Source organism: Leptodactylus fuscus, chromosome 1 (assembly GCF_031893055.1).
Source record: "Leptodactylus fuscus isolate aLepFus1 chromosome 1, aLepFus1.hap2, whole genome shotgun sequence".
In the NCBI taxonomy this organism is placed as follows: domain Eukaryota; kingdom Metazoa; phylum Chordata; class Amphibia; order Anura; family Leptodactylidae; genus Leptodactylus; species Leptodactylus fuscus.
The window spans coordinates 285,124,058-285,136,926 of record NC_134265.1 but is presented as its reverse complement, the minus strand read 5'-3'; the positions used below and the strand labels follow the sequence as shown (position 1 = coordinate 285,136,926).

General features: G+C 39.8%; 1 protein-coding gene across 3 annotated transcripts in view; it reads right to left on the bottom strand.

Moving 5' to 3' along the window:
* Positions 1-12,869, bottom strand: part of ARFIP1 (ARF interacting protein 1) — an 80,860-nt gene that overhangs the window by 40,133 nt on the left and 27,858 nt on the right. For all 3 annotated transcript variants that reach the window (XM_075257663.1, XM_075257679.1, XM_075257671.1), the window contains one exon: positions 3,602-3,710. In XM_075257663.1, coding sequence (XP_075113764.1) covers positions 3,602-3,710 — 109 coding nt within the window. The remainder of the gene's footprint in view (positions 1-3,601; positions 3,711-12,869) is intronic.

Here is a 12,869-nt window from a genome sequence, read left to right as displayed (position 1 = left end):
AGTAACAGGTGTGGGCAAAATAAAAACAACACCTGGAACCAGATAAAGAAGTTTACAAGCCATGGAACTGTGGCTAATCTCCCTGGACATGGATGGAAGAGAAAAATTGATGAAAGGTTGCAGCACACAATAGTCCAGATGGATAAGTAGCCCAAATCAAGTTCCAAAGAAATTCAAGTTGTCCTGCAGGCTCTGGGTGCATCAGTGTCAGCTATCTGTCAAGATTTGAATGAAACAAAATGCTATGACAGAAGACCCAGGAGGACTGCACTGCTGACACAGAGGCATAAAGAAGCTAGATTGCGGTATGCCAAAATGTACGCGAGTAAGTGAAAATCCTGCTGTGAAAACATTTTGTGAACAGATGAGACCAAGGATAGAGCTTTCTGGTAAGGAACCTCATTCTACTATTTACCGATAATGGAATGAGGCATACAAAGAAAAGAACACAGTAACAACAATTAAACATGGTAGAGGTTCAAAGATGTTTTGGGGTTGTTTTGTGGCCTCTGAACTGGGTGCCTTGACTGTGTGCAAAACATCAAGAAATCTGAAGATTACCAGAAATAGATGGAAACAAAGCGCTTGAGAATTCTGAACTGGCCAGCAATGAGTCCGTATCTAAATCCCATTGAACACCCATGGATCTTAAAGTTGATGTTGGGAGAAGGCGCCCTTCAAATATGAGAGAGCAGTTTGCAAAGGAAGAGTGGTCTAAATTTCCAGTTGAGAGGTTTAAGAAGTTTGTTGATGGTTATAAAAGATGGTTATAGAAAATAGTTTTTTTTTTCTAATTTTTTTTTATTGTTCTAATACAAAGGAAATAAAACGTAAGTATAATAAGAAATATGTAATTGCAATCATTTTCTGGGAGCCAACGCTTACTGCCATGACTGTATATAGAATACTCTGCATTTCCTAAACCTACTGAACCCCATATAGATGTGATCTGCATCTCTTAGATGAACTTACTGTAAGTCACCTACAGAGTTACATGTTGTATTCCACTGCTCACATAGGTTGCGATCACAGCACAGAGAAAACAGTCAGAAAGCAGTTGGATTATGCAATACAAGTCTGAAAATCAAGAATGAGAATGGAATCTTCCAGAGCGTCTTCATAGAACAGAATTACAATCTGGCATGAAGTTTTTTTCTGACTTTTTGGTCTACTAGTAATGTGATAATAACTGTGCTCTCATCTTTTTTCCATGATGCACATATCAGGCAGGTAATTCTAATGTGTTATGATATTAAGAACCAAATTCAATTACTGGGGCATACAGTAGCTGGAGGCATGGAACATTTAGAATAAACAAAATGAGATCTTTTATTAGCAATGATATTCTACACGTTAGAGACTGTTTTTAAAAAACAAACTTTACGTAACTTAAATGTATTAAGAACTACCAGTTAAAGCAGCATATGAAAAACAGAGCTAATGCTACACAATAATTGGTGTAAATATTTGGGGAACTTTGTTACGACTGGCATTTCCTACACCAGTCTTAATAAAGTCCCTAATACAGACACACTTCCATGCATCAGAAGCCTATGCCAGTCAAGAACAGTTTTAAGTTATAATAAGTTTGGTCGGCCAAGAAAAGTGGCGAGTGAGGTGCAAAACAAGTGTCTTCCCTACAGTCAAGTATGGTGGTGGAAGTGTCATGGTTTGGGGCTGCATGAGTGCTTCCAGCTTTTGGGAGCTACCATTCACTAAGGGAACCATGAATGCCAACATGTAATGTGACATACTGAAACAGAGCATGATCCCCTCCCTTTAGAAACTGGGTCGCAGGGCAAAGTACCAACCTGATAACGACCCAAACCACGTCTGCAAGATGACCACAACCCTGCTAAAGATACTGAGGGTAAAGGTGCTGGACTGGTCAAACATGTCTCCAGACCTAAACCCTATTGAGCATCTGTGGGGCATCCTTTAGCAGAAGGTGGAAGAGTGCAAGGACTAACATTAATCAGCTCCATGAGGTGGTCAGGAGAAGGAGGCGGCCTCCCACGCCAGCGCCATAGAGCTAGCACTCCAGTCCTAATGCGTAGGCACCGGCAGATGTGAAAAGGAGAAGGACAGAAGGAAGTGACCTCCCATGCCCAGACGACACGGACAGGAAAATAGGCAAGTATGATGGGGTGGGCGTAGGCTGAGTTAGTTAGCTAAGCTAGTAGTCCGCAGGCTAGCTAGAGAATCAGGGAGAGGGAGGAAGTGAGAGGGGAATATGAGTGAAGAGCAGGGGATATTGTGGGATACTGTACATTATATACAGTGACGGCCAAACAAAAACAAAAAACCGCACCACCAGTGGATTTTATCAAATGTATGTAATGTGTATAAACTGAGTCCCTGCAGATGATATCTATACATCCTATTACGAAATCTACTGAAAAATGTCATGTGACATGTACAAAATCCAGGAGAGAAGAGGATAGAAATGGAAAAAGACAAGAAATCATTTTCGCTACAATCATCACATTTTGTGAAATGGTGCGGGTTTTTTTTGGCTGCCACTGTACATATATTTAACCAAAACTGTGTGTAGGTGTATATGAGGAGTAAAACTATTTTTGATCAGTGAATATTTTGTATTTTTCCCCAGTTTTCATCCATGCAGGCTCCGTCTCTTACTGTTATTTTCCCTATATTAGTGGGTGGAAACAAGCAGCTATGTCGTCTCCCATACACTGCACACAGTGGTTATCTGACCTTCTCCCAGGGCCTTTATCACACACATGATAGGGCTATGAAATAAGCGAAGTGGGATTGTGAGATGTATGAAAAGAACCATACAGATTTGTTAAAGGGAATCTGCCACCATAAGTACGAGTCCTTGTAGGAATACACATAGAAATAGCTATCAGTCACTGATGGGTCGAACGCCTCACTCAGCTACAGCTTCTAAGCATAGAAAATGAAAAGGTATAAAATGGATAAATGACATGTTCTGTATCTTTTCCACAAATCTATAGATCAGTCTCTCATTTTCATGGTGACAGGTTGCCTTTAAATGTCCTCACACTTATCTTATCTCATGAGAAATTCCTATATTTAATACATTCAACAACTGATGTACATGTATGAGGTTAAACACTCCAATTTTTTGGTTTCTCATTTCCATTTCTATCTGTGGCACCTACATAAACTTACTCTCACTTCACCAAAATAAATGTGGTATGTGCTCAATATACTGCAAGCTACATGCAATATTTTGAACTATTTGTGTATACAAATATGTATATTCACTAGTAAAGGTGTTTCACACTACTATTATTATAGCCCATTGCTCATACGCCATAGGATGAGAGTGATGGATTTAAACAGCAATAGTGAGACTGATGTGGTTTGTTGCCATTCACTATAATGTATCCATAGAAAAGATAACCCCCCACACACACACATACAACGGAAGCTTTATTTCATTACGTTTTATTACTTTTCTAACAGAAGTAATCTACCCTGAGAAGACAAGTGCTGTCACATCTGCAAGGTGACAAGTCAACATGTCCATCACACCCTACTAATGTCCTAAATTTTCAGTTACTTGGATATGTAAGTTTATACACAATGTTGTACTCTAAAAAGGTCTTACCTTGAAAGGGCCCAGCTTCTACGATTCCTTCTTTGGTGCTATCAAAGCCATGGGAAATCATGTGAGTTTCTGAAAGGCCAAGTCCTACTGGCACAGATCGCTTCAAGTCCTTCAAAAAATAGAAAGAAAACCGAAATCACATGACGGACATAAAACACGTTGCATATTCTTCTGAGGTGCTTATCAATTGAGTATTTTTAGGAGTACTAGGTTTACTTAGGATGGCAAAAAACCCCAGAAAACAAAAACAGCCTATACGACAGTAACTTCAATGTAGACCAACTACAAGCTTTCCGAGTGCTGCACTATACCCACGGCTCTGTAAAGCCCCATTCACACAACCGTATTTTGCGGGTCTGTAAGTCTCCGAAATTCTGGATCTGCACAGTATTAAGGTTAAATTGCTGTGTAGTCACTTTGTGATAATTTAGTGGGTTTTGGGTTGCAGTTTGGGCACTCGGTCTCTAAAAGGTTTGCCATCACTGCACTATACCATAACATCATATGATAATTACCACACACACATATCGCACGCATAGGAGCTTATTAATATAAGGAAGATCCGAGTCTTGTTGAACATAACAATGCTATGTGAGAATTTGTTACAAAAATGGGTCTTTGCTTCAGCACCACTTCTATTCCGACACTACAATCTACAGTACAAATGTAATATAAAATGTGCTTTGCAATTGTGGGTTGCGACATAATATTGCCCTAATAGGTGAAGCGGAGAATGGTCTTAAACAAGCAGAGTAAGCAACAAGCGCCAATAAAGATGTAAATTACAGGAGTGTCTCCGGGAAAGTTTATTACCACCTTGTATCATTTATAGGCTATGTCCACCTTTTTTAATTGCCCTAATGCATCTCAAATATAAAAATAAACAGGTGTGGAATATGATTTTAACAAAAAATAAATAAAATAAAAAAATCCCTATTGATTTGTTTCTGCCCTCCTATGCAGACTTGTGTCTCCTCCTTGGTAACAGACAATAAACAAGCCCTGTATAATCTTAACCTGTAGTCATTTTCCCTAATTTTCAGATAATGCACCTTTGGTTACAACAGTCAACTTAAGTTTTAAATATCACCTGCATACAACCTGTATGATGGGAATTTGGTTAAATTACACCCACTACACTGCTACTGTGCATTGTGGCAGGTTAGCCATAGGCGATTCCACAGCTAACTTGCCCAATGTCTCCCCAGCCTAAAGTGGTATTAAATATTGACAACATATTGATGAATAAGGGCTCGTTCACATCTGCGGCCCGGCACTCCGTACTTAGGTTTCCGTTTCCTGACTAAAACACAGGCAGGAGACGGAAACCTGCAGGAGTCTCTCTCACCCATTCATTTGAAACCGGGTTTTATAATCCGGACACAGAGTCGGACATGCAGTACTCTGTGTCCGGATAAAAAAATCCGGTTTCGCGGCGGAGAGCCTAAAACGCTCACCCCCGCGCACGGCCGGACCCGGTCTATGGTTTCCGTCTTCTGGCATGCAGAAGACGGAAACCATAGAACGGAGACCCCAAACGCAGGTGTGAACCCAGCGTAAGCCTGAGCTGCAATACCACGCACAGATCCTATCTAACCTAGAACGATGAGTTTGGTATTCAGTGAAGTGACTGAGGTTTTAGCCAGTTGCTGTAGTCTCTTCAAACAGCTAAGTGATATGGAACATGGCTGTCTGACTGCCACTGATTCGATACTCATACGTCATTAATATTACAATTCCAGACAACCACTTTAAAGGGGCTCTATCAGCAAAATCATGCTGCTAGAGCCCCACATATGCATGCATAGCCTTTAAAAAGGCTATTCAGGCACCGTAAATGTTATATTAAACTATCCCCCCGTTTTAAAATAAAACCCTAAAAAAGAATGTTATCTACTTACGCATCGTGCACGCTGGGCGGGCATTCAGGGTGTGTCTTCATCTTCATCCCCGCCTCTTCTTCCTCCGACGTCCTCCGGTCCAGTCCTCCTCCGGCGCTCGTGAGCGGACACTGATATAAAAAAATGGCCTGGGCGCATGCGCAGTAGCACGCGGCTGCTACTACGGCTACTGTGGTGGTTGAAATGTCATGAATGTGATCATTTCACATACAGCTGTAACATATCAGATCATCATTTCAACTGCATTTAACTTACAGGCCATCTGCCACAAAATCCTGCACGTGAGAGCACACCCTAGAACTATAATATAAATGAATCACATCAGTTTAGGTATAGTGTATGTTCAGCATTATTTCAGCCGGTTCTATTATTTACTCACGGGTATGATATTAGACATCATTAAATTACCAACCCATAATAATTTCATTCAATGGGATAAAATTAAAGGGTTGTCCAGGCAAAATCAGACAATCCCTTTAACGTTTAAATCAGTCAAGGGCAGTGAAACAAACAAACAAAAAAAACCTACACGCTTACCAGTCCCTGATGCTCCAGTGTCCTTCCAGCATGTCCCAATTCTTCTGCTCCAGCGGCTTCTTCCAGGTAACATAACCACTGAGATCAATGTGCAGAACTCCAGAGGAGACCCGTGGAGCAGAAGGACAGAGACGCGCTGGAAGCCCCCTCCCCGGGCTGATTTAAAAGTTATAGAGGTTGTCCATTTTGAATGGACAACCGCTTAAAAAATAAATATAAATATAATATAATTATATATATATATATATATATATATATATATATATACATACACACACACACTGTGTGTATATATATATATATATATATATATATATATACAGTCCTATGAAAAAGTTTGGGCACCCCTATTAATCTTAATCATTTTTAGTTCTAAATATTTTGGTGTTTATAACAGCCATTTCAGTTTGATATATCTAATAACTGCTGGACACAGTAATATTTCAGGATTGAAATGAGGTTTATTGTACTAACAGAAAATGTGCAATATGCATTAAACCAAAATTTGACCGGTGCAAAAGTATGGGCACCTCAACAGAAAAGTGACATTAATATTTAGTAGATCCTCCTTTTGCAAAGATAACAGCCTCTAGTCGCGTCCTGTAACTTTTAATCAGTTCCTGGATAAAGGTATTTTGGACAAACAATTCAAGTTCAGTTAAGTTAGATGGTCGCCGAGCATGGACAGCCCGCTTCAAATCATCCCACAGATGTTCAATGATATTCAGGTCTTGGGACTGGGATGGCCATTCCAGAACATTGTAATTGTTCCTCTGCATGAATGCCTGAGGATTTGGAGCGGTGTTTTGGATCATTGTCTTGCTGAAATATCCATCCCCGGCGTAACTTCAACTTCGTCACTGATTCTTGAACATTATTCTCAAGAATCTGCTGATACTGAGTGGAATCCATGCGACTCTCAACTTTAACAAGATTCCCGATGCTGGCATTGGCCACACAGCCCCAAAGCATGATGGAACCTCCACCAAATTTTACAGTGGGTAGCATGTGTTTTTCTTGGAATGCTGTTTCTTTTTGGACGCCATGCATAACGCCTTTTTTATAACCAAACAACTCAATTTTTTTTTCCAAAATGAAGCTGCCTTGTCCAAATGTGCTTTTTCATACCTCAGACAACTCTATTTGTGGCGTACGTGCAGAAACGGCTTCTTTCTCATCACTCTCCCATACAGCTTCTATTTGTGCAAAGTGCGCTGTATAGTTGACCGATGCACAGTGACACCATCTGCAGCAAGATGCTGCTGCAGCTCTTTGGAGGTGGTCTGTGGATTGTCCTTGACTGTTCTCACCATTCTTCTTCTCTGCCTTTCTGATATTTTTCTTGGCCTGCCACTTCTGGGCTTAACAAGAACTGTCCCTGTGGTCTTCCATTTCCTTACTATGTTCCTCACAGTGGAAACTGACAGGTTAAATCTCTGAGACAACGTTTTGTATCCTTCCCCTGAACAACTATGTTGAACAATCTTTGTTTTCAGATCATTTGAGAGTTGTTTTGAGTAGCCCATGATGCCACTGTTCAGAGGAGATTCAAATAGGAGATCAACTTGCAATTGGCCACCTTAAATACCTTTTCTTATGATTGGATACATCTGGCTATGAAGTTCAAAGCTCACTGAGGTTACAAAACCAATTTTGTGCTTCAGTAAGTCAGTAAAAAGTAGTTAGGGGAATTCAAATCAATAAAATGATAAGGGTGCCCATACTTTTGCACCGGTCAAATTTTGGTTTAATGCATATTGCACATTTTCTGTTAGTACAATAAACCTCATTTCAATCCTGAAATATTACTGTGTCCATCAGTTATTAGATATATCAAACTGAAATGGCTGTTGCAAACACCAAAATATTTAGAACAAAAAATGATTAAGATTAATAGGGGTGCCCAAACTTTTTCATAGGACTGTATATATATATATATATATATATATATATATATATATATATATATATATATATATATATATATATATAAAACTGCCTGGTCAAAGAGCATCTACACAAATGTAAAAAAGATACGCAAGTACACACGTTTGATGCACATTTTCAAGATCTTTTAGCTAAACATCAGTAATATTATTTTGGTTAAACCAGTTTAGACAAAGTAGCATTGGCATAGAACTTCAGGTAATTTAGTAAACTATTTGAGAATGTTGGCATTTGGTAATATGAAGTTGAGTATCCAGACCACAGGGATTTAAGTGAAGAGGAGCATTAAAATGACAAGTTTCACACAGTGTTCTGGAAGGTTTAGATGGATCTTTAAGACCTGCAATTAACAGCATAATATACAATGTAAGTTTAATGGATTTCCTTCTACAAAAATCCAGACACCACAATGTCAATTATTTATTCCTGTGCCCTTTGCTCTTTTTTTTCCATAGAGAACAAAAAAGAGAGGTCACCAACTTGTTGGACACCTGTATACCATAAATGCCACCTTACATTTGTGTGTATAACTTAACCCATTAACTGCCATGATCCTCACTTGGGGTTCGGGCACTTTAACTCACATATGAACGGCATCTGTCATTGAGGAATAGAAACAGGACATATCCATGCTCCAGCAGAATGTTGCCCGTGATAGGAAGCCTAAATTTCTCACGTGCATGCATTGCCTTGCTCACAAGAGGTCATTTTCACGCTGCAGTTCCCATATTATTGAAAAAAAAAAATGTTGGCAGTTAATGGGTTAAGCAAGTTATAGGCATGCAACAAATGAGCGCTGTATAGAATGAATGGACTCTCCAAGTATTACACCTAGAACGTAGACATCACTGGTGAAAATCTGCTCATCCTGCCACAGTAAAGAATAAGGACCAAGCAATATGGAAGGATAAAATAAGAAAATATATTTGGCCATTTAGTATTATATTCCTCAGGGTAAAGCATTTACCCTGTTTTATAGACACTTTACATAGATTGCAGGGTTGTATTCCATCAGTGTTTACAGACAAAAAGCTCCAGGTGTCTAACCAAAAGCTACACTCAGTTATTACCATGAGATACGCTTTTATTAGGGCCACTTCACACGGAGTTTACGCCCGTGTATTCTGTATGCGCTCGGTGTATTCTGTACATTTTACGCGTGTAAAAATACACGTGTAAAAGGTAGTTAGCCATTGAGTTCAATGGCATGTTCGTACAACGAGCGTCTTTTTGCGTGTGCATCTAAGTGCGCACAAAAAGACGCGCGTTATACGAATATGCCATTGAACTCAATGGCTAACTACATTTTACACGTGTATTTTTACACGTATAAAATGCACAGAATACACGGAGCGTAAACTCCATGTGAAGGGGCCCTTACAGGGAATCTGTCAGCAGTTTTGACTCTCATGCCCAGGATGAAAAAAAAAAAAAAAAAAAACAGGCTGCTTTTTTTTTTTGTTTGTTTTCCCAAAAACTGTGCCACGCCTGTCCACAAGTTGCATGAGTACTGCAGCTCAGTTAGAATACCACAGCTTGAAGAAAGCAGCTATGCATCTCTAATGCTATATAACCCCTTTAGCGCCACTAAATTGGTGCAGAGGAAACACATTCTAACATCCCTATATGGTCTACTATAGGGATCAGCAGTCTTTGGCACTCCAGCTGCTGTGAAACAAACTCCCAACATGGTTCATTCACTTTCATGGGAGAGCCAAGAACATCAGAGCAAGTATGCATGCTGGGAGTTATAGTTTTGCAACAGCTGGAGAGCCGAAGGTTGCTTACCATTGCTATACTATGTCTGCTTACAGCCTGGCCAGGAAAGTAAGAGATTGGAAGAAATTGCTGATGGTAACTAAGGACACTTTACAGGTAAACACCCAGCAGATAAAATTTATTAAGGATATACTGTAGTATGGAAGTAGATAAGTTCATTTTGTCACTTAGGTTTATTTCACACTTACTCTTTTGGTCCAGACCAAAATGCGCCTGCCGCAGCTGTCAGAAATCGCAGCTTTCTACTCCGGATTAGGCCCAAATGAATGAGCCTAGTCAGGAGGGATTGTCTTGACACTGATAATATATTAAATAAATTTTTTTTATAATTACATGTAACCTTATTCTAAATTCATTTTGTACAATGTAATATATTGAGGATAGTATTATTACTAATCCTCTAATTTTTCTCTACTCTAAAGTATATATCCTCTTTTTGTATACTCACCTTCAATGAAACATCTCACGATCCTGTGTGTATTCGCTCGTTGAGGATGGGAGCTCCAGCGGGAGTGTTGTGGGCGTAGATAGGCTGTAACCCAACCTTCTATGCTCATTGGTGGATAATGAACACGTGATCTCAAATGAGAGACGAACGCTCCTCCCCTGAGCGAAAATTTGGCTTATGATATTATATACTCTGTTCTTACTGTCGTTCCATTGCGGCGGCTACCAAGATTAACTAAAATTGGGCGGCACGACAAAACTCCATTTTAAAATCGAGGTCATCAAAGGTATTTGTGCCGAGATCTGTATTCTAGCCTGCTCAGTTTGTTGCCGCAGGTTATATTTTGGTCTGAACGGTGTCCTATTCTAGAGATGCTGTTTACTTTATATGGTGATACATCATTAGTTTGGGTTATATTTTATACATTAATATGGTTGGGACATATTGTCTGGATGGTATCAATATTATGTAACTCAAGTTTAAATAATTCTCCTGAAATTTAATCAAGCTACTGTAGGTGTAAATATAACAATGTTTTGAATTTAAATATATAAAAAAACTAAAAGAACTAAATAGAATAAGAACAAGAAAAAATACAAAAAGAAAATCGGTGGTCACAATACGCTTTTATTAATTATCAGACAGACTCTCGCTTTAGTTTAATATAAATGCTCCGTAAAGCTCTATTGTTTGAATAATATAACTTTATTGTACTCCAATATACCGCACTTTGTCACGTGATAGGGCAATTAAGCATTACACCTGTGTATTACACTTATAAGTTCTAAGACTTTGTAAGGTTGACATGCTATGATTAAGGGGGCAACCCCGAAACGCGTAAGCGTCTTTTTTTAACGCACTGTGTGTATTTTCCTATGGACACTTTGTGTATACTATCCTTTTAATCTATATGGAATAAAGAAACTGATGTTTTAAGGCTAAAGGAGTGTTTGCAGATCATCTCTTCACATTCATCCTCATCTTGACACTGATGCCTCAGCGGTTTCCACTGCAGAATCCGCGTCAAGATTAGGCAGGTAGCTTCTACTTTCCGTGAGTGGTAAAATACCGCTCGCGGAAAAAGGAAATGAGCGGCTCCCACTGAATTCAATGGGAGGCATTTTTGACGGAATCCGCGTCAAAATTTGGACCAAAAAACTACGTGTGAACCAGCCTTTATACTTTACAGCAAACAAAGGGTTAAGTTAGATTTCCCCGCACCTGTTTAGCAGTGTTGAGAATGTAGGGGAGGGATCAAGATTGCTGACTGATTACAGGCACAGATTGGACCCATATTAGACAGGGTTCTGTTAAATATCCCTGAAGTTGGGGGACAGACTTGTGTCACGTGTTGTAGGCCTTATCCATGATAGGAAGAGTCAGCTTGTTATAAAAATGTAGAGTTTAATTAAACATCTTGAAGGAAAACACAGGAACAGGGAAAGTGTCCAAAAAACTCAAATATCAGTCAATTGGCAATAGCTTACATCTTCAGATAAGTTAAATCATCTGGATATCTTGTAGTTACAGCTTCGTTCATGCTTGATCATCTGGTCTGGTCATCTGGGATATTCACGACATCTAGTCCAGGATGACAGAGAGGGATGGCAGACAGACCTGCCATAGATTCCCCATGGATCCCCCTCATGGATGACGACCCCGACGTGTGTGTCTGTCACTCATTTATGTTCATGAGAGTGGGTGTTACCTTCCATCTTACAGCTATGTAAGGAGATTTCTACTATGGTGTACTCCAACCGCACCCATGTACCCAGAACATAGCAGTATGTGATGTCAGTAGAGTGTTAACCCCATGTCTGCTAGAGAATATTGTAAATATAATATTTAACAGGTTCACACTATGGTTGGATTCCATTATGGGAAAAAAAACCCAAAACAACTGGACATTGGGTACAACAGACGCTAATGGTCACTGACAAGATAAAATTTCATTGAAATCCATGGAAATGTTAATGGATTAGTGACAGTTCAGCTAGAGTCTGTTGTTAAAATCTTGTAATTGACAATAGCAACGGACACTACTGATAGTCACCAACAGTAGTGTGAATGCCCCCTTACCCTGGGTTGAAAGTGTCCTTGCAGGTAAGAGTCAAGAATACTAGTTAATACGTGCTAAGAAATGAAGCCAGATTGAGGCCGCTTGACCTCTTTTTGTAGTCCCCTGAGAACTATGTGAGCGTGCTGTGCATGTCCAGAAGGGTCGTACAGTTCTCTACAAGAAAATGGCGTGGAAGCATGTGCAGTAGCGCATGCCTGAGATTTTAATTTCGAACTGCCAAGAAGACAGACGCTGCAGGCAGTAAATCGCAGGGAAGAGGAGGACTTTTAGAGCTCAAGCAACAGACGTGGGCGTGAGCAAGATATGATGCTGGGGGTGCACAGAACGCCCAAGGTGCACGAAGGGGCAAATTAGCATATTGGTTTAACCAGTATGTTATTAAAGGGGGGGGTTGTCTTTGAAAAAAAGATGATCAGCACCTGAATAGCCTTTTTAACCACATGACAATGTGGTCCTCAAGTCAGAAAATGTAGAGGTGTACAGTGGTTGCAGTCACACCTCGTATTCGAGAGGCCTCAAGAGCCTTTTCTGCCACATAAATGACACATGTTGAAAGGGGGTAATTAATTACAACCG